Source organism: Nyctibius grandis, chromosome 8 (assembly GCF_013368605.1).
Source record: "Nyctibius grandis isolate bNycGra1 chromosome 8, bNycGra1.pri, whole genome shotgun sequence".
Taxonomy (NCBI): domain Eukaryota; kingdom Metazoa; phylum Chordata; class Aves; order Nyctibiiformes; family Nyctibiidae; genus Nyctibius; species Nyctibius grandis.
In genome coordinates this window covers 48,624,709-48,651,868 of record NC_090665.1, presented here as the reverse complement: position 1 = coordinate 48,651,868, position 27,160 = coordinate 48,624,709, and the positions used below count along the sequence as shown (strand labels likewise).

At 50.6% G+C, this 27,160-nt stretch overlaps 1 protein-coding gene across 1 annotated transcript in view; it reads left to right on the top strand.

The window, feature by feature from the left end:
• Positions 1 to 26,206, top strand: part of WLS (Wnt ligand secretion mediator) — a 37,654-nt gene extending 11,448 nt beyond the window's left edge. The window contains exons 2-12 of the mRNA XM_068406057.1: positions 3,421 to 3,693; positions 14,042 to 14,166; positions 15,331 to 15,492; positions 16,471 to 16,607; positions 16,998 to 17,166; positions 17,356 to 17,453; positions 17,740 to 17,803; positions 18,310 to 18,453; positions 20,367 to 20,450; positions 22,789 to 22,942; positions 24,408 to 26,206. Of these exons, the coding sequence (XP_068262158.1) occupies positions 3,421 to 3,693; positions 14,042 to 14,166; positions 15,331 to 15,492; positions 16,471 to 16,607; positions 16,998 to 17,166; positions 17,356 to 17,453; positions 17,740 to 17,803; positions 18,310 to 18,453; positions 20,367 to 20,450; positions 22,789 to 22,942; positions 24,408 to 24,517 (1,520 nt within the window). The 3' untranslated portion in view covers positions 24,518 to 26,206. The remainder of the gene's footprint in view (positions 1 to 3,420; positions 3,694 to 14,041; positions 14,167 to 15,330; positions 15,493 to 16,470; positions 16,608 to 16,997; positions 17,167 to 17,355; positions 17,454 to 17,739; positions 17,804 to 18,309; positions 18,454 to 20,366; positions 20,451 to 22,788; positions 22,943 to 24,407) is intronic.
• Positions 26,207 to 27,160: the final 954 nt, after the last annotated feature.

The window sequence follows — 27,160 nt, the reverse complement described above, 5'->3', positions numbered from 1 at the left end:
CTAGTTGCCATGGTGGTGTCAGGGCAATGGTTGGACTCCATGATCCCAGAGGGCTCTTCCAACCTCATTGATTCTGTGATTCTGTGACTCCATTGGTTTTATTTTTCATGTCGCTGCTTGCCTGGGTTTTTAAGGAAGATCTAATGCAGGTTTGTCCCATCAGAGCTAAGGAGGGCTCTGGTGATGACAGTCCCCTCCTGCCCGCTTCCCATGGGCACATGTGGGAGATCATGGCTGTTGCTCTGAAAGCATTTGCTGTGAATCATCCTGTCTCTAAACTTGTCTGTGGGAAGTTTTTTCTCTTAAGTAGGGGGGTTGGAAGCACCCACCGACAGTGCTGAGGTTGAACCCTCGGAGCGAGGGGCCTCTGCCTGCTCACGGCCGTGGGAGCCAGGGCACCTTCGCGGGGGCTCCCCGGGCAGCCCCAGCTCGCAGGGCTGGCTCCTGGAGAGCCGTGATCCCAACCACACTCCTTGGTCCCCCTGCTAACCCTTCCATGGAACGTGGGCTGAGGCTCATCCGCTGTGTTATGCACAAATGGCTATTTAATTATTTACAGGCTGATGTTTATCAATTAATATCCAAAGCTGACCCACCTACCAGTGCACAGGCAGAATGGCTGTGAGCAGCCGCCTTGGCACCACGGGTTAGCTGCAATCCCTCGACGCTGGCTTTGTTTTGCGTAGCACTTTGTAATGCTGTTAGTTAACTTGGCTGCAGCTTCACAAAGCGTTTTTTTTTTCCGCTTGGTTCAACACTCACTTGAATTTAATGGGACTGGAGCCAAATGAGTAATGGAAGCCAAGTGCCGACGTCTGTTTGGTGAGCAGTCCCCGACGAGGAATACGTATAGTGATTGTCTCGTGCTCCTCAACGCTGTAGCTTTGGCAGAGGGGGTGCTTGAGTTAGCACGCCAAGTATTCAAAATCATAATCAGTCAGTGATGAAAACGTGTATTTATGGCTATAACGAGCTGCATCAAAGCGAGAAGCGTTCGTCTTCTCTGTGGAAGTAACAATGTCTCTTAATTCAGAAATGCCTGCTTTTAAATCACACAAGGATCTGTCAAAGTTGAAAAGCTCTGAGAGCCCGGCCTGAATGTCTGGCTTATTGCACAACAGGGTTCCTCATGCCGACTGGTTTAGCCACGGTTACTAGGCTCTGCGTCGAGGCATGAGAAGGGAACGCTGCACCGTTTTGTGCGCTCCTGGCACGTCATTAAAGCATTGACATGGAGCTGGATGTTTTATTTGTTTGTTGAATGCTTTGTTTTATTCTATTTTGCTGTTTCTTTCTGGCATATCCATGATTTGTTCATTTTGGGGCTGCTGTAACGTATAAGCTTTCTGTGTTCCCAGAGGACTGCTGGATGCAGCGAGGGGTTGAGATGCAGCAGTGCGACGTACCTGGGATGCACTTAGGCACTGAATCTGGCAGTAGTCTTGCTTAAGCAAATCCCTTTCCTTTCAGCCCACCCTTCATGCCAGCGTCACTGCCACTTTTCAGCTGGAAGAAACTGAATTGCTGCCAAAAAAAATTGAAAAAATGCAGTTTATAAACAGCTGCTTTTTAATAACTTCCTCCCGACTCGCACGTTGAGTCATCCCTGCCCTGCCCGTAGGAAGGAGCGCGGATGTCATCTCTCTACCGAGGCAGCACGTCAGCGAGGATGCTACGCAGGGTTCCTGGCTTGCATCCCAAAAAGCAATCGAGCTGCTGTTGTGATGTGTCCAAACGCCGAGGGAGCCAGGTCTGAATCATCTGGGCGTAGCGGGTGTCGGCGTGCTGAGCCTGTCCAAACCTCGCGCCGCTCGGGAGCCCTGAGCTGGCTCTGCCCCGGCGGGGCTGGGGGTGGCTGGGTGCGTGTCGCTCAGCTTGGCTTTGTTCTCCTCCTTGTGGTACTTGCAGTTTGTAGGTCGGGTGTTACTGCTTGCTGCTGGAGTTTTTTGGTGGGCTGGGATGTGTTGGGGAAGGCCTGGGCCATCTGACACAGCGAGGATGGTGACAACAGCCTTCTGCAGGAGCCCGCGGGCTGGCCGGCTTCGCCCCATCTTACGTGGGCACCCCGGCGTCTTTTCTCTGGAGACTTTAACATTCAAGTCACCTGTTACTCTATATGCCTGGATATCTGTTACTCTATGTGCTGCTGCTGTTTTAACTCATAGTATAGGAATTTTCCAATGGTTATCACTTGTGTTAGAGCATTATTACATTGTTAGGTTAAACTTGGGCTTAAACTTTTTCATTTCAAGCCCTACTTTAATTTTTAAAAGGACTGGATAGTTTGGGGTTTTTCATAAATGTCATTTCACCAGAAACTTGTATTAGATAACTTTAATGCAGTCTACAACTACCTGAAGGGAGGTTGTAGCGCAGTGGGAGTCGGCCTCTTCTCCCGGGCAACCAGCGATAGGACAAGAGGACACAGCCTCAAGCTTGGCCAGGGGAGGTTCAGGTTGGACATTAGGAAGCATTTCTTCTCAGCAAGGGTCATTAGCCATTGGAAGGGGCTGCCCGGGGAGGTGGTGGAGTCACCATCTCTGGAGGGGTTTAAGAAAAGCCTGGCCATGGCACTTAGTGCCCTGGTCTAGTTGCCATGGTGGTGTCAGGGCAATGGTTGGACTCGATGATCCCAGGGGGCTCTTCCAACCTCATTGATTCTGTGAAAAGGAAGAAATAACTTCACACAAAACGTTTCCCTCCAGTTAGCAGCAGCGGGTGAGCAAGGATCTTCGGAGCATCACGGAGGTGGCCAGCTTACCTCCTGCTTTCTGTGCAGGGAGTTGGCAAGGCCGAGATGGCTCCCACGGCAGGCTGGCAGACAGCAGATGTTGGTGATGGCCCTGGGCTGGGTTAGATGCAAAGTGGTGCTGCTCTCTCCCTTTACAAGGATTCTTAAAGAACCGCGTGGTTCAGCAGCGAGAAGAGCCTTCCTGCCCAGGGAAGCGTGTGGCTGTGCGTGGTTGAAATCACTGTGGTAAGTCCTGCCCCGCTCTGCAGGACCACGAGGTGTAGGATTAGATCATCTGTCTAGGTTTGAGATACTGATACGTGCTTTGCATGTGGATTTGCTCGAGTGAGCAAACTAGAAGGGTGTATGCACAGAGAAAGATGCCTAACCCTAACCCTAACCCTTCCATGTGATTTTGGTGTGACTGAGGTATCTGAGAGTGAATCAGTGATTTCCCACTGCTTCAGCTAACCCTAATTTGATCCCACTACAAAGTCAGTCATACCTCTGTAGATGTGATAAACTTAATTACTTAACTGCAAGATCAAGGAGCTGTGAAGGAGAATCATTTGATGCATTTGTTTTAAATTGCCTTCAAATAGTTGAACGGGGAGCTGCATATTTTGGTGGGGAAACCACTATGTAAGGTGTCTAAAGATGCTAAAAATGTGGTTCTCTTCCACTTACAGCTCCCAGCCCCACTACAGCCGTTCCTTACACGTCGGTGAAGTGCATTGATGTAAGAAAAAACCACCACAAAACCAAGTGGCTGATGCCCTGGGGACCCAACCACTGTGACAAGCTCAAAGACTTCGACGAGGCGGTGAGCAGGCAGATCGAAGCCAACGACATCGTGTTTGCCGTGCACGTTCCCCTCCCCAGCAAGGAGATGAGCCCCTGGTTCCAGTTCATGCTCTTCATCATGCAGCTGGACATCGCGTTCAAGATGGACAACGACCTAAGTAAGTCCCTCTCCATCATTTGTTAGATGCTGACTGGGGTCTGAGGTGGTGGAAATAATGAGATTATTTTTTTATTTCTATAAATGTCTGTGCCCCAAAAATCCTTGATATCAAGACTTGAACTGGTTACCAGTTTCCTTGTGCTGAAGACTTTAACCTGTGCTATTCTGCTCTGGGTTTGCCAAGCACTCTTGTGTGGCAAGCTTCTAAACTGTGGCCAAAGTACTTAGTAAATTAAATTATTGATCCGTAAGTTTACACGAGGAGCTCGTAAGAAGGAATGCTCATGTCTGAGGTTTTATTTAAACTGCATTCTCCATTGGGCACCAGTTGCAGAAGAGTTGATGTTTATTTACTGAGTGTTGGTCATAATAACAACTTGAGCTTCTTCACTTTGAGGTTGGTTGTTAGTGAGCTGAAGTAGTTGCCCCACCTTCCATTGGTCATTGTGAGAGACTTTTTTTTTTTATGCTGGGATTTGATACATGCAGATGGCAAAGTACCTTCTGGCCTTGAAATTACAGTGGTCCCAATTCATTGGAAAAGTGTATAGATACAGGAATCTGGAAGAAGCTGTCTTACAGGGATTCACCCTTTGTACCTGGAAAAAGCTAAAATATGGAAAAAAAAAAAAAAAGAAACACCTCAAAAATAACCCTGCAAAAAAATCTGCAAAATGATGTCAGGAGCAGCAAGGGCAAGACTGATCTGCCCGTTATTGAAAGAAGAGTTGTACGTGTGTTTTTAAAGTGCTTGGGAAAAATCCCACTCTAACAATGAATAAACAATTTACTTATCAAACTGGTCTGAACTGGGGCTGCTGTAGCGCTCTGGCTGCAGCCTGCCTGTTGGTCTGGCTCTAGCATTCACGTCACCGTGCGGTGGATCAGCTCAGGGAGCAAATCTGTGTTAGAAACCAGCTGCTGGGTTGGGGACGTGGATGAGCAAAGGCGGGTGCTGGCATGGGGGGAGCCGGCAGCCTGTGGCCACATCACCCAAGATTGGAGAAGAGGAGGCTCAGAGGTGACCTTAGTGCAGTCTACAACTACCTGAAGGGAGGGTGTAGCGGGTTGGGAGTCGGCCTCTTCTCCCAGGCAACCAGCGATAGGACAAGAGGGCACAGCCTCAAGCTTGGCCAGGGGAGGTTCAGGTTGGCCATTAGGAAGCATTTCTTCTCAGCAAGGGTCATTAGCCATTGGAAGGGGCTGCCCAGGGAGGTGGTGGAGTCACCATCTCTGGAGGGGTTTAAGAAAAGCCTGGACATGGCACTTAGTGCCCTGGTCTAGTTGCCATGGTGGTGTCAGGGCAACGGTTGGACTCGATGATCCCAGAGGGCTCTTCCAACCTGGTTGATTCTGTGATTCTGTGATCTGCTGAAGCTTTCGTGGCAGCTTCACGTTCCCTTTCCTGCCTTGCCCGCTCAGCGTGGGCCCCTTCCTTCCTAGCTATTTAATGTCTTCATTAAGATAAGTTAAAAATGACACTGTGTAAAGCTTACGTATGTATTCTTATCCCTATAATTATCTCTAAAACAGAGAGAAGCAGCTTTGTAACTTTATTAAGGCCTCGACTTCTTAGACTTCAAGAGATGATTGCATTTAGAGAAATGATGCTTTGTTCCCAGGCTTCTAGAGTCAAAGGGCTGAGCTGGAGCCTGTGACTGGCTGAGCACCTGGGAGCAGGTTGCTGAAATGCTAAACAAGCCTCTGACGGTCTTTTCTCCTGTGAGTGCAGAGAGCCTTTCCTTCAGGTCGTTATTTGTGCTGGTCAGTGACAGAGTCCTTCAAAGGTGGGAACTATTTTTTTGAGCGTTAAAAGCAGAAAAGCTTTTCTGGGGCCACGCTCTGGGTAATAAAAGCAAGGTTTGGGGGTGAGCTGGACCACATCTGCAGCTGGGAAAGGCTTGGGTTTCTGGTCACAGAATCACAGAATCAATGAGGTTGGAAGAGCCCTCTAGGATCATTGTGTCCAACCATTGCCCTGACACCACCATGGCAACTAGACCAGGGCACTAAGTGCCATGGCCAGTCTTCTCTTAAACCCCTCCAGAGATGGTGACTCCACCACCTCCCTGGGCAGCCCCTTCCAATGGCTAATGACCCTTGCTGAGAAGAAATGCTTCCTAATGGCCAACCTGAACCTCCCCTGGCCAAGCTTGAGGCTGTGTCCTCTCGTCCTATCGCTGGTTGCCTGGGAGAAGAGGCCGACTCCCACTCCACTACAACCTCCCTTCAGGTAGTTGTAGACTGCACTAAGGTCACCTCTGAGCCTCCTCTTCTCCAGGCTAAACAACCCCAGCTCCCTCAGCCGTTCCTCGTACCACTTCATTACCACTTCAGTAGCTGCTGCTGTTCTTTGTTTATAAGAAGCATTTGGAGATGAGGCACAGGAATACTTCTTATGGTGGGAGCTTACTTGACACATCTTGATGGTTTTCTTTCATTGACTGAACAAAGTATTTTAAAACAGTATTTTCCTACACTCTGTGCCAAGCTGAAGGCAGATGTAAATTAAGTGTAAAATCTAAGAAACTAGTGAGTAACACAACTCTTGCTTGTGAGGTTGCGTCGTAACAGATTAAATAAAAATAAATCTTGTTAAGCCAAAATAATTGCATCTGTCTATGTATCTTGCTGCTAACTTTGCGTTAGTGTTAAGAGCTTCATTTGTCAGACAGTTGGAATTAGCTCCTCAAAAGAGTCAACACTAAGATGTGAGATAACCTCATCTCTTCTTTTAAATCAACAATTGGAGTTTCTTCTCTCAAGCTTTAATCTGAGACCTCAGAGACAGCAGTCACCCTGCTGTGGTTAGTGCCAGCAGGGGCTGGTGCCAAACCAGGGCTGGCTCCTGGAAGGCGTCGCAGCTGTTAAGTCGCTGCCAGTCACTGTCGTAATGACTGCCTTGAAGCTGCCTCACATCCTCGAGGAAAGCAGCTCTGCAAATGCTCAAGGAAACGTCCTGGTCTCCCGTGGCTGCCAAAACCCCACAGCATGGTCTGAAGATGCTAAAGTCAGTGGGAGCCATGCAGGATCCCGGGCTCGGCTCTGCTCCCCATCTTGGTGTTCGCTGGGACGGATGCTGCTGAGCCACATCTCAAACCTTCACCTGCTCTTCACTGCAAAGGCACTTCATTATCCTCTTCTCCTGCAATCCCTCGGCAAGGCCAACACACAGAACAAAAACAGCCACGGCCCTCCTGGCAGAGGGATGCTGTGGGGCAGGTGCAGCAAGGCTGCCCGTAGGGAGACAACTAGCGATAGGACAAGAGGACACAGCCTCAAGCTTGGCCAGGGGAGGTTCAGGTTGGACATTAGGAAGCATTTCTTCTCAGCAAGGGTCATTAGCCATTGGAAGGGGCTGCCCAGAGAGGTGGTGGAGTCACCATCTCTGGAGGGGTTTAAGAAAAGCCTGGACATGGCACTTAGTGCCCTGGTCTAGTTGCCATGGTGGTGTCAGGACAATGGTTGGACTCGATGATCCCTGAGGGCTCTTCCAACCTGAGTGATTGATTGATATAAGGGGGAAATATTTCCCTCAGCCCCCAAGAAGCCGGTGGAAGCTTTGCCACGGATGAAGCCTGCGTTCATGGCGAGAGCAGGGCGGTGTTTCAGCCCTGCTGCGTGCTGAGAGCTGCTGGGCAGCAGAGGAGCTGTGCTTCCCCAGCCACAGATTTGTCTGCAGGGATCCATCCTGGAGCTGGAAATCCAACCAGCAGGTACCTGGAATGTGAGACCAGGCTTTCAGCCTTGTTTTCTGACAAGATGAGCGTTTTCATGCACGGGGTTTGGTACCTCAGGCAGCACAGGCAGCATGGGTCTCAGGATGTGGACATTGAAAAAAAAAAAAAAAACACCTTCCCCACCTCACAGTCAGGAGAAGAACTTCCTCCTAAGATCTAATCTAAATCTCCCCTCGGCAGGTTAGGTGTCATCTCTCTGTTCCCTGCAGATCACGTTCACTTTAAAAATTCATTCCTGCTTTGCTTTGGTTGTTGCTCCTTGGCACATCTTGCTGCTGGGCTCTCGTGGGCAGGATACATCAGAGAAGGGTGGGAGGATGTGCTGTGAGCTTGGAGGGGATTTCTCTTTTTAAATTTATTTATGTTTTGGGCTGATCTGCTATGGGTCTGAGCCATTTGCATTTGGCAAGCTGCAGTGTTCTTAACAGGGAACACCAGTCCTCTCTGAGCTGCTTTGCAGCACGGCCTTCTACGTGCCAAGAAATAATTCCCTGGTATCCATCCTTTGGAGCAGGGACCTGGAGGCTTCTTGCTCCCTGGTTGCCACAGGCTTCGGGAGCCCCTGGGGCTGGGCTCCTCCTGCCTCAGCTTCACCTTGCGGAGAAGAAAACCTGAAATCGCTTAATATTGGATTGACATCTAGGAGTGCAACGTCCCTGCGGAGTACACAGGGATGGCTGCGTTGGGTAATGATGCTTTTAGTGATCAGATGGCGTAGCAGTGTGGAGGGGCCTTCACAAATTTTCAGTCTAAAAAGAAAACTTGTCTTCTCTTTTTGTATCTAGTGAACTTAAAATGTTAGTAAGTGAGAATGACTTCTGGTTTCTTTGTAGTTGGAAATAATTGTGTGCAAATTCCTGTTCAAATTCATCTACTTTTGGTCTCTTTGGTAGATTATGGGATTTTAGAGAGCTGGTGAAGCATGGAAGCATAATGCAAATAATTCTAGCGTTTCTCCTGTTTGCTTGCATAGGCTTCTTTCCAGAGAGCTGTATTAGTGCAGGTGGCCCAGAGCCATCTTCTGAAACAACGCCTCTATTTTTAGACTATTGTAATGTGAGCGAAGATACCCTCTGCTAATATCGGACCATGATGTGAGCCATGGAAAAGGTCTTGGGCACTGAACGTCTGGTGGTAAAATGCCAATGGGAAAAAAACATCGGTGGTGCTCAGAGCATGACAGGTGGTGGAGTCACCATCTCTGGAGGGGTTTAGGAAAAGACTGGACATGGCACTTAGTGCCCTGGTCTAGTTGCCATGGTGGTGTCAGGGCAATGGTTGGACTCGATGATCCCAGAGGGCTCTTCCAACCTCATTGATTCTGTGATTCTGTGATCTTGTAGCCCTGCGAACAGAGGGCTCAAAGCTGGAACCCCAGCAGGAGTGTGTCTTCTCCTCGTTGATCATCCCTGGAATGCATAGTCATCTAAACAAACCTGCCTTATTTCTGTAGGGTTTTCAATATAATCCTGTAGTAGCGAGGTGGTCACTCAGCACTCGAGCTGCTAGTGTCAGAGGGGATTTACCAGGCTCCACATGATCTAGATGTTGTAGATAACATCTGTGAAGGCAAGGTTAATCTGGAGCATGCTATGAAGAGATGCTCTGCCATGGTCCTTGTGAGATGAAGTTTCCTGGTAAGGGCAATTTCATCTCTTGGTACTGACTAAGACAGAAATTTCTACCTACTTATTGCTACCTTTTGTTGTTGGGAAATTCTGGAGAATCTTGATGAACGTGTGGAGGAACTGAATTTTGCAGTGGCTTTTTCTCTTCCTTCTGTGTATTCTTCCTCTTCTGCCGTGGCTGAGCCTTGAATAATTAAAGCACTCTGCTCACTCTCAGCGCTTCCAGAAGTAAAATCTGGCTTGACTGTCAGTCCCTTGCCTCCTGTTCGCTCCTCCCACCCGCTGTTTTGATGGTAAATAATGCTGGTTTAAACCACCTTTCTTTAATCTTGAGGCCAAGCACGGTGAAACAGCAGCTGCTGCTTCTCTCCTCCTTCCCCCCCGCAGGGACGCGTGCATGGGCATGTCGCCTGCCCTTGGATTCAGAGGTTTTGGGGAGTGTTAACACTGTGCAGGAGAAGGGCACACGCACCCAGATTGTCTGTTCCCCATGTGACATTTTGGTATTGATCTGAAAAAGTCATTAATTTCCTTAAAATTCAGCTCTAAGCCAAGCACTGTGTCACTGTCCTTATGCCTCTCAGACAGGGGGGACTGCTAGTGAAAGGCTGGTGTGGGACTGTCAGTCTGCTGTGCTGAAATACCTAGATACCTATGTATATCATAGAATGTGAGGGGTTGGAAGGGACCTCTGGAGATCATCGAGTCCAACCCCCCTCCCAGAGCAGGACCAGTCTAGGGCAGGTCACACAGGAACGCATCCAGACGGGGCTTGAAGGTCTCCAGAGAAGGAGACTCCACAACCTCTCTGGGAAGCCTGTTCCAGTGCTCTGTAACCCTCACAGTAAAGAAGTTCTTCCTCATGGTGAGGTTGAACTTCCTGTGCTCCAGTTTGCATCCATTGCCCCTTGTCCTATCGCAGGGCACAAGTGACAAGAGGTTGCCCCTTTCCTCTTGACACCCAGCCCTCATCTATTTATACACATTAATCACATCCCCTCTCAGTCTTCTCTTCTCCAGACTAAAAAGCCCCAGGTCTCTCAACCTTTCCTCCTAAGGCAGGTGTTCCAGTCCCTTCATCATCCTATAGCTCTCCGTTGGACTCTCTCCAGTAGATCTCTGTCCCTCTTGAACTGGGGAGCCCAGAACTGAACACAATACTCCAGGTGAGGTCTCACCAGGGTAGAGTAGAGGGGGAAGAGGACCTCCCTTGATCTGCTGGACACACTCTTCTTAATGCACCCCAGGACACCATTGGCCTTCTTGGCCACAAGGGCACACTGCTGTCCCATGGATAACTTGTCCACCAGGACTCCAAGGTCCTTCTCCACGGAGCTGCTCTCTAGCATGTGTCTGTGTGTGTACATATTTGTATGTGTATTTTACATTGGCAGTCTTGAGTGGTCGTTGTTCTAGTGGGAGATGTTACCCCGAGGCAGGGACTGACGGAAATTCAGAAGGAGATTCTGATCCGTTGGCCTGGGAAGGCACACACTAGCGTATCTCCTGCCTTCTGGTTTTCATACTCGATGGCAGCAGCAACGTTTGGATTGCAAAGATGAAATAATGAAAGCTGTTTTTGTGGGATTTAATCCCAAGCATTCCAGTTGGTTTTATGGCTTCTGAAGTGAAGTTTGTAGTTCTTTTTAGCCGGGGCCAAGTTTAACCTTATGTTCCCATTTATCTGTTTTGCTGGTCTTTGGAACAGCGGATCTGAGACGGCAAATTAACGTTCCACGGAAACCTAACTCATGGCTGCTGTGGAAGGAACTTGATATCAATCTGGATGGTATAGATCACGTGTGTGGAAGTAAAACCAGAAGCCCAGAAAACTCTTGATGCACCCACATTAAGGCATAACAGAGCCACCTCCAAAGGCTGCAGAAATAGCAAGGCTAACCCACAGATCCCACCCACGCCCCTTCCCATCGTTTTGGATGAGTGTGCCACCGCATATTCCCAACAAAAACATCACTGAAAAAGATGACAAATATGCGGGTCACGCAGCGCTTGAAAGACTCATGCTTACTTGTAGACATCAAACAGCCTCCCTTCAGAATTATGAAGACCAGATTTTCTTCAGGGCTGAACTTCAAAGCTCACCAAGTGTCGATGTGTCTTTGCAGCCCCTTCCCATGCACTGTGAGAGCAGGCGAGCCCTGTTGTCACACAGACTGGTCCTGCACTTCAAGAAAGATGTTGAGGTGTTGGAGCGAGTGCAGAGGAGGGCGACCAAGCTGGGGAAGGGTCTGGAGGGTCTGACCTCCGAGGAAGGGCTGAGGGAGCTGGGGGTGTTTAGCCTGGAGAAGAGGAGGCTCAGAGGTGACCTTAGTGCAGTCTACAACTACCTGAAGGGAGGTTGTAGTGCAGTGGGAGTCGGCCTCTTCTCCCAGGCAACTAGTGCTAGGACAAGAGGACACAGCCTCAAGCTTGGCCAGGGGAGGTTCAGGTTGGACATGAGGAAGCATTTCTTCTCAGCAAGGGTCATTAGCCATTGGAAGGGGCTGCCCAGGGAGGTGGTGGAGTCACCATCTCTGGAGGGGTTTAAGAAAAGCCTGGACGTGGCACTTAGTGCCCTGGTCTAGTTGCCATGGTGGTGTGAGGGCAATGGTTGGACTCGATGATCCCAGAGGGCTCTTCCAACCTCATTGATTCTGTGATTCTGTGGTGAGAAGCTACGGGCGTTGGCATCATGTACGCCTTCCGCATCCTCACGGGACAGAGCACAGAGGGTGTCTGCGTTGTGGTGACACAGCCCTGATGGAATGTGCGTGTGTGTCAGCTTAGATCTGCAGAGGCGTTGCTGAGCTCAGGAGCGTGCCACAGCGCGCTGCCGGGGAGCTTGCGAGCGTGAGCGGTTTGCAGTGAGAGCATGGTACTGACACCGGCACAACGAGTGGTTCTGTAGCCATCTTCCAATGCTTCTCCACGGCAGGTGGTTCTGTAGCCATCTTCCAATGCTTTTCCAACAGCTGCAGCTCTCAGAGTTTGGTGATCTATGAAAAGAGGCCAGGTTGTAGCATGCACATGCTCGTTTCAGAATGTGTTCCTCTTTCAAAGCCTTCTCTGGGATCTGTGCCTGGTAAATAAGAGGATTTTACATCTGGTAGAGCTGGTACAGACTTGTCTCGGGTTTCCAAAGCATGTTTATGTGTTGCTACTTGGCAGGCTTCAACTGTAACTCTCCATTTCATTAACTTGCTCAATTATGGCACCTAAATAGGTCTATTCCAACCCCCTTTCCTTCTTGCAGCGATGACCTCTTGGCAGCATCCCACCAAGAGCATGTTTAAAAGCAGTTACACCCCATACTCTACTGTGAACATGTCCAGGAGAGGACGAGCTGACTGTTTCCACACAAACTTGACGTGGTGACCTTACCTGGGTGTACAAACTCTGTGTGTGTGTTTAGTGACGTGCAAGTTGGTGCGTTTGTAAAGGTAGAAGCAAGTCGGTGCTGCTGTGGGGTGTGCGCGTGGAGGGGAGGGCTTCACAAGTCATGTAGAATGGCTTAAGCTAAACAATACATGTAGAAACCTCAACTCCATCATGCGTGGTCCTTTCTGAGGTTTTTTCCAGCAAGGCTGTCATAGCTGAACTTCAATCCTTTAAAATTCTTTTTAAAGGAACTTTATGTAGTGTTTTCTTATTACTCTGGGAACCCTGGCTTGTCTTCAAGAGCAGAGGGTCCTAGCTGTGGGCAATTTTGAAGCAATTTGTACTTTTGCTGATGCGTTTTGACTTTCCCCAGCAGTGCCTTTCCCTGAATCCTCCTTTCCCATCCCACCCAAAGACCTCTGCGACCCTTTTTTTCTTTCATGTAACATCTCTCTGGTGGAATACATCTTTGTTAAGGGGCATATTCTGGACCTTTTTATTCAAGATGTTGGGCTTCAATGCCAGAAGAAACGTAAGGCTGCGTTGATAGATGACTTCTGCTATTGTCGGCCTCTTCTCCCAGGCAACTAGCGATAGGACAAGAGGACACAGCCTCCAGCTTCGCCAGGGGAGGGTCAGGTTGGACATTAGGAAGCATTTCTTCTCAGCGAGGGTCATTAGCCATTGGAAGGGGCTGCCCAGGGAGGTGGTGGAGTCACCATCTCTGGAGGGGTTTAAGAAAAGCCTGGCCATGACACTTAGTGCCCTGGTCTAGTTGCCATGGTGGTGTCAGGGCAATGGTTGGACTCGATGATCCCAGAGGTCTCTTCCAACCTGACTGATTCTGTCATTCTGTATCTAAACGAACAAACCGTGCCATCAGTTGCGTAGTTTCTCCTCCATACAGTTCATCCAACTACATACAGTTGTATACTTCATGTTTTTGTGGCTCTCTGTGACTAAACACTATTTCATGGTTAATTTAAAGCAAATCCTGTGATGCAATAGTTGTTTGTTGAAGCAGAAGGACCTATTGCCCACCTTTGCATTACCTGCAGAAAGTCTACGTTGAAGGCTGTCTTCTTGTCCCCCTGCCAGCCCGCGGTGAGGAGGCTGATGGATTGCTTCTTGGCTTACTGCCTGTCTCTGCAGCTGTCTAGGTTCCAGTTTTATCTGAATTACTGTTTCTGATGCTATATGAATAAATAATGCTCTTCACCCACAACCGTAACATAAGCTGTAAGTCATGATACGTTAGAAAGATATCAGACCTTTATGACCAGTAAAAACTCTTTCCTCTCTGCTAGAGAGGAGATAAATCGTTTGAAAAATGGTAATTTGCTCTGTATTGTTTAAGAAAAGCCTGGACGTGGCACTTAGTGCCCTGGTCTAGTTGCCATGGTGGTGTCAGGGCAATGGTTGGACTCGATGAGCCCAGAGGGCTCTTCCAACCTGATTGATTCTGTGAATGCAAAAATTTCCATTCCCCTCTGTAGCTGTGTGCCTCTCCGAGGTCTTTGCAGTGTCTAGAGGCTCTCCCACCCTTCTGGTGTTCTGCACCATTCCTCCTAACAAGCCTGATGTCTCCTTACTCTTGCAGAAGAAAACGCAGAAGTCACCCTGGATGTGTCGTTAGCGTATCGTGATGACACGTTTGATGATTGGGAAGAAATAGCGCACGCAATAGAGATCAGGAAGCTGAAGTGCACCTTTGGCTCCCCAAAAGTAAGGTGTTTTGATGATGCTGGAGGTGGGGAGGTGTGGGAGTGTGGTGGGAGTTGTCCTCTTCCTTTCCTTCATGGTGCTTCCATTGAACGTTGAGCTCTTGGCTCAAAATCTTTGAAAAGCTTATGAGCTCCATGTGCAGTTGGTTCTGTTTGAAGACAGAAGAGAAGGGGATGAAGTCAGATGTAGAGTTAAAACCATAAGGAAAAAATGGTGCGAGGTGTTGCAGAGGTGTTGTCCTCTGCTGTTGTGGTCAGGCTGGAGCTTGGATGCTTTGAGATCTGTATACCCCAGATCACCCTAGAGAACCTGGACCTTCCCGTCTTGTTCTTCCATGATGGACAAAACCTTGTTCTTCAGGAGTGGTGAGGAAATAGCCCACCAGGGACACTTCAGCGCTCAAAGAACCTGGAGAAGTGGGGCAAGAGCTTCTTAAAATAACTTCCTAATGCCTCAAGCTACAAAGCTTAGGAGCAGAGAGCACAGCTAGCAGCGAGAACAGAGCATCTTGCTTAAATACAGAGGTTTCTTTTTGTGCTGCACACCGTAATTCCTGTGCTTAAATAAATCTGGTGTCTACCATGCCATGTTTTTCAGCTCTGTGTCTGGTTCTCCCATTTCACAGTCCCTTTCAGCAACCCACTTATGCGTCCAGAAACACCCGTACGCTTCCACACGGCCACGTAAACGCAGTAAATACGTACAAGGTGCAGCAGGGAGCACTGCTAGTAAAATGGGACTTAAGAAACTCCAGGTGAAGACGTGTGAGACCGTAACCTGTTTTGTTTTGGCTCAAGTTGTGCTCGCTGAGGGAGGAAGCTTGGATCCCAAAGTAGGATCCCAAAGTAGGATCCCAAAACCTTTCAAGATGAAAGGCTCCCTTGACTTTAAATATGTTTAAGAGCCTGAGATGTGAACCTGCTTGGTTCAAACACTATTGACTCCATGACCCAAAGCAATCAAAAACTTGAGCAAAAATGTCCCCAGACCTCTGATGTTCTCCAGACTTGCCCAGACTCTCCCCAGGCGAAGGTTGGAATGAGCAAACAGGCTCTCGGTGCCAGCAGTTGTCCCAGTGTTAGGGCTTTTGCAGCCCCTCACCGTGGAGGGTGTGCTGGTCCATGTGGCTGATCGCTGTCTCGCTGCTCTGTGCCCCTTCGCCAGACCCTGGAGTCTGAAGGCCGTCACTACGACTGTGACTTCCTTCCCTTCATGGAGATCGGCAGCGTGGCCCACAAGTACTACCTCATCAACATCCGCCTCCCCGTGAACGAGAGGAAGGGCATTAACGTGGGCATTGGGGAAATCAAGGACATCCGCCTCGTGGTAAGTGTCCGTCTTGCTTCTGGCGGTGATGTCTGCCCAGGAGCTGCTCCAGCTCCTTTCTTCATCTGCTCTTTGATCCACAGCAAGGTCCTACTCTTCATTGTGCGCACCTCCTACGTGCAAAAGTGACTTTCCTCCTTCTGAGGGATGCCTTCTTTGGCTGCTCTCTTCTGAGGAGCCCTCCCCAAGCCCTGAGCAGTGCCACCCTCCTGCACTGCCCTGTGTCCACCTCCAGAGCTGGGCTCTTCCCACAGCTCCGAGAGCTCCCCTGTGTCCTCTCTTCCCCACCCCAGTCTGGCTCGGCTGCAGAGTCCTCCACCTGATCAGGCCCTGCCTCTGGCAGATAGGAGCTAAGGAACAACAGACCAGGAGGGTTCAGGGAGGACCTGGTCTCTCTTGGAGTTGGCCATCGCCACGCAGACGTTCGGGACGGCTGTCAGCTATCCCTGCTCCTGCCTTCCCTTGAGGCTTGGTGGCCGTGGGTGCTCCCAGCTGGAAAACCTCCCACCACCGTCCCTCTCGGCAGAAGCAGGAGCCAGCCGGCTGTGGTGGCCGCAGACGGTGGTGGGAGGGCTTGTGTCTGGAGAAATGCATTAATTTGGCCGATGCTTTTCCCACCAGTGGTGACTTAGTTCATGATGAGTATCTTGTTACTTGTCTGGGAGCAACCCTGCCAGCTTTTTCCACGCTGTGTCAGTGCCCCCCTCTCCACTGCTCTCCACCTCACAGTGGAAGCTGTGTGTGGTGGCATTTGCTTTCAGGGCTTTTGAAGCCTCCTCAGATGGCCTGGGTGCTACGTAGGTACCCGCTCCCTTTCCCACGTTGGGCAAACTGTGTCTTTCAAAGAGTAGTTGCATCTACGTGTGCTTACGTGTTCTGCTACGTATGGGCCTCTCCTGTCAGCTCCTGAGAGGAGGAGCACGGAGTCGTGGTGTTAAACCCTGACCAGCTGTTGCATTCTGCCTTGGTTTTCCTTAGGGCATCCATCAAAACGGAGGCTTTACCAAAGTGTGGTTTGCCATGAAGACCTTCCTGACCCCCAGCATTTTAATTATCATGGTCTGGTACTGGAGACGGATCACGCTGATGACACGCGCTCCTGTCCTGCTGGAGAAGTGAGTAGGGGCGCGCGCGCTGGCTAAGGTGACCTTCGAGGAAGAGGACCCTGACCGAGGTGGTTGCTGCTCCCAGGCAGAGCCCACGTTTGGGGAGACAGGGATGGTCTCCTCTGTCCCCTCCCTCCACCCAGGCACCCTGGGAGCAGGAGACCTCCATAGCTTCTTTTCTGTCCCATTAAACCCACAGAGAACGAGCCGCTGCATTTGCCCATGGCTGCTCAGAGGGGCTCAGCCCCAGAGGGTTTGCTGGCAGGGGGTGACACCCCACTGCCATCACCCACACAGGGCCAGGGTTTCTTCTGTTGCTCTTCGTGCCCAGCTTTGGCCTCTGGGGCTCTGTGTCCTTGCCTTGCAAACCAGAACGAGATGGTGTTTCTGCCTCTCCAGGGTCATCTTTGCTCTGGGCATTTCCATGACGTTCATTAACATCCCCGTGGAGTGGTTTTCCATCGGGTTCGACTGGACTTGGATGCTGCTCTTTGGAGACATTCGACAAGGCATTTTCTACGCCATGCTTCTGTCGTTCTGGATCATCTTCTGTGGGGAGCACATGATGGTGGGTACGACACCGAAGGGAAGGTGGTTTCCAGCCCCACTTGCAGCAATACCTGGCAACTCCCTTGTACTTACTGAGCGTTGGAAACAATGCTGTGGGGACTTGCTCCAGGTGGGAGGACTTCAGGCTAACTTGCTTCTCCTTTTTCTCCTCCTCCTCCTCCTCCCCACCTCTTGACCCTCTGCTTAGGACCAGAACGAGCGCAATCGTCTCTCGGGGTACTGGAAGCAGGTCGGACCCATCGCTGTTGGCTCCTTCTGCCTCTTCATCTTTGACATGTGCGAGAGGTAGGTGCGGCGCTGCTCCTGGGGCAGGGCCCAGCAGTTTGCCCCCGTGGCTGGACGTACAGCCCCATCTCCCGAAGCGAGGAGAGGCTCCCGTGAGCGCGCCGAAGCACGCTGGGGTTTCCCAGCAGCATATCTTGTCCCATGAAGAAACGCTTCCCACCTCGTCACCTCCTCGCCCGGCTGGGCAGGCAGTGTGGGTGGCTGTTCCCAGGCTGCAGGGCAGGCGTGGGGCTCCCTGAGCTTCCTGGCTTCTGCGGCAGCTCGGTGTCCTCTCTCCTCTCTGCAGGGGGGTGCAGCTGAAGAACCCCTTCTACAGCATCTGGACCACCGAAGTTGGCACGGAGCTGGCTGTATCCTCCCACCCGGCTTGGTGCAGGCTCGGTCTGCGTTGGTAGGAGCGGGAGGTGTTCCCCTCCTGCCAGATACCTGCGGGGTGGGGGGAAACCCTCCTCCTTGGGCTGTTCTGGGGGGGCTCAGGCGCTGTGGGAGATGCTGGTGTCGTTTGGAAGAAGCAGTCCTGGCAGGTTTGGAGCTGGGTACCGCCAGGGACCGGTGCTGTGCTTGGGAAAGTCACCAGAGAACTGAAGCTCTCCTCAAGATGTCACTGGGGGGAAGCATGGGAGATGTAGGTCCTGGGTGCCATCACGGCAACCCCGGAGCACGGGCTGCTCCAGCAGCGCCCGCTCTGCTCCCCCCGGCCCCGGCTGCGACGGCATCTGCTGTCCTGGGGGTTGCTGCCCGCTAGAAGGTTAATTATGATCTTTGGGATGATACTAAAATAAATGAACCTCCTGAATAATGTTTTCTATTGTTTCTCTTTAGCTCATACCATTTTCTCTTAACACACACTGCCCAGATGGCCTTTATTATAGTCGCAGGCATCTGCTTGTGTCTCTATTTTCTCTTCCTGTGTTTTATGGTCTTTCAAGTGTTCAGAAACATCAGTGGGAAGCAGTCAAGCCTGCCAGCCATGAGCAAGGCTCGCCGCCTTCATTACGAGGTGAGGTCCCTCCTCCTTGCGCAGATTCTGTGGTTTTAAAATGCATTTTTGACCTTAAAGCCTATGCTGAGACCTTCTCTATCCGTATAGTCCTGAACTGGAAGATCTGATCTTTATTGGCTTTCTTGTGTTGCCTTTTTGTTTGACTGTCGTGAAGTTTCTTCTTTATTGGGGTCTTTAATCCTGAGGAAGTATTTTAAACCCTTAGGAGGGTATAAGCCAGCTCTCCTTTTCTGTGAGCAGTTGGCATCTCCCAGCTTGCTGCACAGTGTTGGAGGATAGAAGACGATTGCCCAAATTGCCATTTAAATTACTATGAGTTGTAAGCCCATCAGTTCCCCGTACCTCCATTTCTCCTTCTGTAATATTGTTGCGTTTAATGGAGAGTATTGCTAAGACCACCCTGTTGTTCACAGAATCACAGAATCAGTGAGGTTGGAAGAGCCCTCTGGGCTCATCAAGTCCAACCATTGCCCTGACACCACCATGGCAACTAGACCATGGCACTAAGTGCCATGTCCAGTCTTTTCTTAAATCCCTCCAGAGATGGTGACTCCACCACCTCCCTGGGCAGCCCCTTCCAATGGCTAATGACCCTTGCTGAGAAGAAATGCTTCCTAATGGCCAACCTGAACCTCCCCTGGCCAAGTTTGAGGCTGTGTCCTCTTGTCCTATCGCTGGTTGCCTGGGAGAAGAGGCCGACTCCCACTGCGCTCCAACCTCCCTTCAGGTAGTTGTAGACTGCACTAAGGTCACCTCTGAGCCTCCTCTTCTCCAGGCTACACAACCCCAGCTCCCTCAGCCGTTCCTTGTAGGTCAGACCCTCCAGACCCTTCACTTCTGATTTAAACAGGCCAGTTCTCACCTATCAGGAACACACATGAAAAATGGAAAATCGGGCTTGTGAGAATCTGAACAAGATGCTGCACGTTTTTTTGCATCTTTCCCTTTAGCCAGAGGCACAGGACTTCGGCTCCTGTTGCAGAGCTGCTGCGGCCGTGCTCTACATACAAACATCTGGCAAGCATGAATCGGGGCTGGAAGGGTTTCATTAATAGTCACTTGTTGTCTCAGTGCGGCACAGTAATTACGCACGCACTGATGGACGTGGCACTTAGTGCCATGGTCTAGTTGCCATGGTGGTGTCAGGGCAATGGTTGGACTTGATGGTCCCAGAGGGCTCTTCCAACCTGGTTGATTCTGTGATTCTGTGATATTTCCACCAAAATTCCAGAAACAGGTTAAAAAAGCCAACACCCCCCTCAAAAAAAAAATCCAAACCTAAATGAGTTTGTAAGTGAAAATGTAAAGCAAGTCCGGTGTGCAGCAAGGCTCTGAACTGAGTGATCTTGAGCCACAGTTGGTCTTACAACCTGTGTTGGTCTGTAGTAGCCAGCGTAGCTTTGACGAGCATTGGGAATCGCTGCGGGTTGCTCCCAGCCAGGCTCTGGAGGTGAGGACGAGCCTGGGGCAGACCCAGTGCCCGCACCGGAGTGACTCCAGCTCATCTTGCCCAGCCGTGCAGGCTCTCTGCAGATGTTTGTTTTCCAGCAGCTGTGAGCTATCAGGCTGGCTGGTGGGTGAAAGCCATGGCTTCTCCTGACCTGCCCTTCCGCGTTACCTCGTGGTAGGTCAGGCACAGAGCAGATGTAATGGAAAGCAAGAGCTGTCCGGACACGCACAGCCCGCTCGGGGCACCCGGCAGGAGCGCAGACGTGTGGGGAGCGGAGGATATGGGCTGTCGTGAACGCGGCGCAGAGGAGTGGGTGGAGGTTGTTTTGCTTTGGGGTTTCGTGGGTTGGACCCTTTTTTATTTTTCCTTTTTTTTTTTTTTTATACTTGTATATGCTAAAACCAAAAAAAGGGTTTTGTGGATTCTGTTAATGTGACCGGTGACATTTCTCTCCGAACAGGGGCTGATTTTTAGGTTCAAGTTCCTGATGCTCATCACCCTGGCTTGCGCGGCGATGACCGTCATCTTCTTCATCGTGAGCCAGGTGAGTGATGAGCGCGGCTCCGCCTGGGAACGGCCGCCTCCGATCCCCCGGCTGCTGACGGCAGCTGCGATGAGCAGATTTGATAAGAAGTTGCTTTTTAAGAGGTTGTTTTCGTGTATTTGAAGCACTGCCATGAAACCGCTCAGGCTGAAGGCCTTTGGCTCGTGGGAAGGTTTGAGGCTGCGCGAGACACCAGCCAACACGGTTTGGTCATTGTTGAGAACTCGGAGAGAGGAAAGTGTTCTGTTCCTGTTGAAGGGATCTGGTGGCTTTGTGTGCCCACAGAGAGACAACTCCCTCGGCCCTGGGCTGGCTTTGCCACGCTGCTGTGCCCACCAGCATCCGTACCTGCTTGTTCTGAGCTACGACGCAGTCTCTGTACAAAGGAGCTTGTATCGCTCCTTCAGCGTGCTTTGGTGGTTTACTCCAAGTGAAAGACGTCATTTCTGGTTGTTCCCAAGCGTAGTCAGCTTGTAGCTTCAGGAGAGACGGGGGTGCAGCCTCGCAAGCCCAGGGTTATGGGATTACGGGTGCAGGAGCAGTTTCTCCCTCACTGCAGCGCTTACGCTTTGGGGCACGGGGTGGGTAAATGCAAAATACAGCGGCAGATGGTTTTGCTCTTAGAAATCTCTTAGAGTGAAGGCCACGGAGATGCTCAGAGGGCTGGAGCCCCTCTGCTCTGGAGACAGGCTGAGAGAGCTGGGGCTGTTCAGCCTGGAGAAGAGAAGGCTCCAGGGAGACCTTCTAGCACCTTCCAGCGCCTGAAGGGACTACAGGGAAGCAGGAGAGGGACTTTTTACAAGGGCATGGAGTGACAGGACGAGGGGGAATGGTTTTAAACTGAAAGAGGGGAGATTGAGATGAGATCTGACGAAGAAATTCTTTGCTGTGAGGGTGGTGAGACACTGGCCCAGTGTGCCCAGAGAAGCTGTGGCTGCCCCCTCCCTGGCAGTGTTCAAGGCCAGGTTGGATGGGGCTTGGAGCAACCTGGTCTTGTGGAAGCTGTCCCTGCCTGTGGCAGGGGGGTTGGAACTAGATGGTCTTTAAGGTCCCTTCCAACCCAAACCAGTCTGTGAAGCAACGGTTTGTGAAACGCCACTTGGCAATTTGATCATCATGGAGTGCTGATGACCATGACCATCACTGCGTGTGGGCATGACGCAAACAATCTTCTCCAGCTACTCGGTTCAAGCTAGTGAAGCTTTCGTCTTTCCCCCTTATGTCTTTTGCTGTAACGGAAAGCCAGTGTTTCAGCGTGAACAGTCTGCATGTCTTCAAGTAATATCGATATTGGTGATTCAAGCAATATTACTATTGATGATGTTTTTATAAACCTTGACAACCCTCTGCATGGCTGAGGCTGATGCTGCCAGCCTGGGGCCCTCTCGTATGGCAGGAGCAGCAAGGCAGCAGTCAGCACGTTAGCTGTTCACGTTACTCATGCTGGTTTTCCTTCTGTAAAAGGTCTATTTACAGAAGTCTAATGATTTTGGATGTCACTAGTTGCCTCCTAGGTAGTGCCCTTGATGTGGCAACCCTTGCTGAACACATCAGTTCTGGTGGGGATATATTGCAGAACATGAGCGATCTTGTCACATTTAAGAACGAGAAATCACAGAACCAATCAGGTTGGAAGAGCCCTCTGGGATCATTGAGTCCAACCATTGCCCTGACACCACCATGGCAACTAGACCAGGGCACTAAGGGCCATGTCCAGGCTTTTCTTAAACACCTCCAGAGATGGTGACTCCACCACCTCCCTGGGCAGCCCCTTCCCATGGCTAATGACCCTTGCTGAGAAGAAATGCTTCCTAATGGCCAACCTGAACCTCCCCTGGTGCAGCTTCAGCCTGTGTCCTCTTGTCCTATCGCTGGTTGCCTGGGAGAAGAGGCCGACTCCCACTGCGCTACAACCTCCCTTCAGGTAGTTGTAGACTGCACTAAGGTCACCTCTGAGCCTCCTCTTCTCCAGGCTAAACACCCCCAGCTCCCTCAGCCGTTCCTCGGAGGTCAGACCCTCCAGACCCTTCCCCACCTTGGTCACTCTCCTCTGGACTCACTCCAACACCTCAACATCTTTCTTGATGTGCGGGGCCCATAAATCCTGACGCAATCATTTTGGAAGGGCCATTCTTGTCCTGCAGATTGAGGTTAAAGAGGAGAACCCCAGCCTGGCTTCTGCGTCACTGAGTCTGTTATTCTCCATCTACTCAGTCCTGTGGAACTGACGCTGTTCTTACTGATTTACTCCAAGTTAGTGCTTTAGGGGGTCACTTCTGTGTTTTTACAGAATTTGGTCTTGCTGACCAGCCCGTATTGTCTGCTTTCTCCCGGGCAGGTGACCGAAGGCCACTGGAAGTGGGGGGACATAACGATACAAGTGAACAGCGCCTTCTTCACCGGCATCTACGGGATGTGGAACCTCTACGTCTTCGCCCTGATGTTCCTGTACGCGCCGTCGCACAAGAACTACGGTGAAGACCAGTCGAACGGTAAATGCCTCTATGTGATCTGAAACCTTTCGTGCCTTCTTTTTACGCTAAGGTGTGTCTTCAGCACATTGAAATGTTATGCAAATGATGGGTGGTTTTTCTAGCAGACATTTTAATTAATGACTAGGTTAGACAGGTTGGAGTATTTAGCCAAGGCTGTCTAAAACCTTCTAGATGTTTTTTGTACTTTTTCGCATCGCCCTGTTGTAGTTGTGTAGCTCAAATGGAGGGATGAGGAAAGGAGAAAATAGAAATCTGGGCAAGTGGAGCACGGCAATGCTGTTGGATGCCTTTGTCAGTCGTCTTCAGTAGCACAGGAATTGTCCTTTGCTGATGGGCTTGTATTTAAATAACTGTAAATAAATGTTTTATAGGTCTTTTATAAGTTTATATGTAACATTTATAGAAATGTTGCATAGTCCATAGCTCAAATAGCTCACAGAATCACAGAATTAATCAGGTTGGAAGAGCCCTCTGGGATCATCGAGTCCAACCATTGCCCTGACACCACCATGGCAACTAGACCAGGGCACTAAGTGCCATGTCCAGGCTTTTCTTAAACCCCTCCAGAGATGGGGACTCCACCACTGCCCTGGGCAGCCCCTTCCAATGGCTAATGACCCTTGCTGAGAAGAAATGCTTCCTAATGGCCAACCTGAACCTCCCCTGGCCAAGCTTGAGGCTGTGTCCTCTTGTCCTATTGCTGGTTGCCTGGGAGAAGAGGCCGACTCCCACTGCGCTACAACCTCCCTTCAGGTAGTTGTAGACTGCACTAAGGTCACCTCTGAGCCTCCTCTTCTCCAGGCTAAACACCCCCAGCTCCCTCAGCCGTTCCTCGTAGGTCAGACCCTCCAGACCCTTCACCAGCTTGCACCTCAGCCTACTTGCTGGTGGGGGGGTGTGAGGAGCAGAAAAGGCTGTGACTCTGTGTAAGCACTGCTCAGCGATAACAAAAACATCCCTGTGTTATCACCACTGTTTCCAGCACAAATCCAAAACACAGCCCCATACCAGCTGCTGTGAAGAAAATTAGCTATCCCAGCCCAAACCAGCACAAGGAAAAGTGGAGAGAAACACAGGAAAGCAGGAGAGGGCTTTTTACAAGGGCATGGAGTGACAGGATGAGGGGGAACGGTTTTAAACTGAAAGAGGGGAGATTGAGATGAGATATTAGGAAGAAATTCTTTGCTGTGAGGGTGGTGAGACCCTGGCCCAGGTTGCCCAGAGAAGCTGTGGCTGCCCCCTCCCTGGCAGTGTTCAAGGCCAGGTTGGATGGGGCTGGGAGCAACCTGGTCTGGTGGAAGGTGTCCCTGCCCGTGGCAGGGGGTTGGAACTGGATGATCTTTAAGGTCCCTTCCAACCCAAACCAGTCTGTGATTCCAAGGGAGTAAAACGGATCTTCTGCTTTCTAATTGTCAAGTATTTTATTGTCAGACCAGGCTAACGGAACAACTTTGTTTCTCAGGTGACCTGGGAGTAAACAGTGGGGAAGAGCTTCAGCTCACCACCACCATCACCCACGTGGACGGGCCGACGGAGGTCTACAAGCTGGCTCGCAAGGAGGCTCAGGAGTGACGCTGAGGTGGCCTCAGCTGGGACCCAGACAGGGTGCGGGGCAGAGGACAGCACAGGAGCCCTCTGCCCTAATTGCTTCTCGAGCACCCAGTATCTAGTGTATTTTCAGAGGGCAGTGACACGGAGCAGAACCTTTGTAAACTCTTTAATATGGTGTAGTTCTTTCTGGGGGGAGGGATGTGTATATTGTGTTACACTCGCACGTAAAAACCTGCTAGGAGGGCATTAAGGTTGCAAAGTCGCCTGTTCGGAGGTTGGGAAGGGGCAGAGCTGACGTTGGGTGGGTTTTATTTATGCACAGGCACACGGTAGCCAAAGGTGGTGCAGGGAGCTTGGTCGGGGAGCAAGTAGTCAGTCCTTGGAGTTTTCTTCTTGTTTGCAGCTGGAAACAAGGTGTTGGCTGAAGCCTCATTTTGAAAACATTTAATTCCACCATCTCTAATTGCATTGACCCTCGTTTGAGGTCGTTAGTAACAGCTCTGCAGCAAACCTCTGTCTCTGGAGTAAGGCACAGCTGGGGACAGGAGTAGGCTGGTTGTAATAGATAAGGTTTTAGTACAGGCAGCAACATGTTTTCTCAGGAGGTTTTACAGCTGTTGGTTAAATACAGGGGGATGTAAAAACTGGGTGCCTGAGCTGAGTTGCAGGAGAAAGGAGCAGTTAGGAGAAGCGTGTGCTGGAAGAAGAGTGGCCAGAAAGGTCTCTGCTGATCAGGGCACACCTTCTTGCAGGGCCTGGAGGAGAGCCTGAGGATGCAGAGGTCTTCACCACCCAGCACTAGTAAATGTAACGTGTAACTCCCTCCCAGCTTTGTCCCTAAAAGATAAGAATGTGCCCCTGCTCTCTGTTGCTGCAGGGTCAGGGATCAGGGAGAGAGGGGGGCTGACGGGCAGCCATCAAGGGTACCGGGAGAAACACTGTCCTGGAAGAGTCAACACGTCCTTGGATCCTTAAAACTTCTGAAGTTACACATCAGTTTGGTTTGTGCACCAGCAAAGGGGTCCCTGATCAGGGTGCAGCACCCCGTCTGCGGAAGGGTTACCCTGGGATGATAATGTCCCTGTACTGAAACGAAATGTGGTTTAAAATTAAAAAAAATAAGAAAAAGGAGGAGGCACATGTACGTGGAGTGAGTGCTGGGACTGCGCCCTCAATGTGGGTGGCAACATGTAACTGGTAAGCAACTTACATCAGGAAAACGAGTGCTGGTAGGTCCAAGCAATGCTCCTACTCGCAGTAGTTGTGTGTTAATTCACTTTGTAACTGAACATCATGTCACTCCGGCCTCTTCCTGGCTGAGCGCTCGACTTTGCAACTTTAACATCCTTTTAGCTTTGGGTTCTTACGTGGTATTTATGTTGTTCCCATAGGTGTGTCCGTGGTTTCTTTCACAGCTTAGTGTAGCGTCGCGTTTTGTAAAGGCTCCTTACGAGCGGGGAACTGCAGCTTTAAAGCCAAGTTTCGTGTCAAACACTAACGATTTGTTTATGGGGAGTGTATGTGCGTGCGCGTGTGGGTGGTTTTTATTTCTTAATTCCTAAGCCCTACTCATACGGCTCAGAAATAGTCCCTGGGTCTTATTAAAATATATCCTTTTTTTTGTTTAGACTGAGTTCAGTTTTTACCGAATGCTTTAAGCAACCTGGAAAACGTAGTTTTGTTAATTTAAATAAAACTTACACTATTGTGGATTTGTGGTCAGCCTGCTTCACTGCCTGAGAAATCGTGGCTCTTCTGCTGTCATCTTGTTGGGGGCAGCCACAGCTTCTCTGGGCAACCTGGGCCAGGGTCTCACCACCCTCAGCAAAGAATTTCTTCCTCAGATCTCAGTCTCCCCTTTTTCAGTTTAAAACCGTTCCCCCTCGTCCTATCACTCCATGCCCTTGTAAAAAGTCCCTCTCCAGCTTTCCTGTAGCCCCTTCAGGCACTGGAAAGTGCTAGAAGGTCTCCCCGGAGCCTTCTCTTCTCCAGGCTGAACAGCCCCAGCTCTCTCAGCCTGTCTCCAGAGCAGAGGGGCTCCAGCCCTCTGAGCATCTTCGTGGCCTCCTCTGGACTCTCTCCAACAGCTCCGTGTCCTTCTGTTGGAGCCCCCAGAGCTGGACGCAGCACTGCAGGGGGGGTCATCTGTCCCCTGGGCCTGCCTGTCCCTGCTTGCTGGCCCCGGAGCTCTCACAGCTTTGCTGTGAACTTCGCCTGTTGGCTATTCCCCCACCCCAATGCCAAGATTTGTGTGTCCTCCTCCATCTGCTGCCGTATTCGAGGGCGCTGCCTCCCGCTGCTCCCCTCCTTGTCCCTCTGTCTGTAATGCAGGAAAAGAAAAAGGTTTCCCAGGACTTGCACTTGAGGAGTAATGGAAAATTTGATGATGACAGAATAATTTCAATATCAACAGCTTGAAGTTCCCATTGCAATAGGAGCACAGGAGAGGGGAACTGGGCTGCTGAGCTTTAGGCAGAGCCCACAGCTCCACTTTAGATTGGATCTTAGGAAGCAATTCTTTGCTGTGAGGGTGGTGAGACCCTGGCCCAGGTTGCTCAGAGAAGCTGTGGCTGCCCCCTCCCTGGCAGTGTTCAAGGCCAGGTTGGATGGGGCTTGGAGCAACCTGGTCTGGTGGAAGGTGTCCCTGCCTGTGGCAGGGGGTTG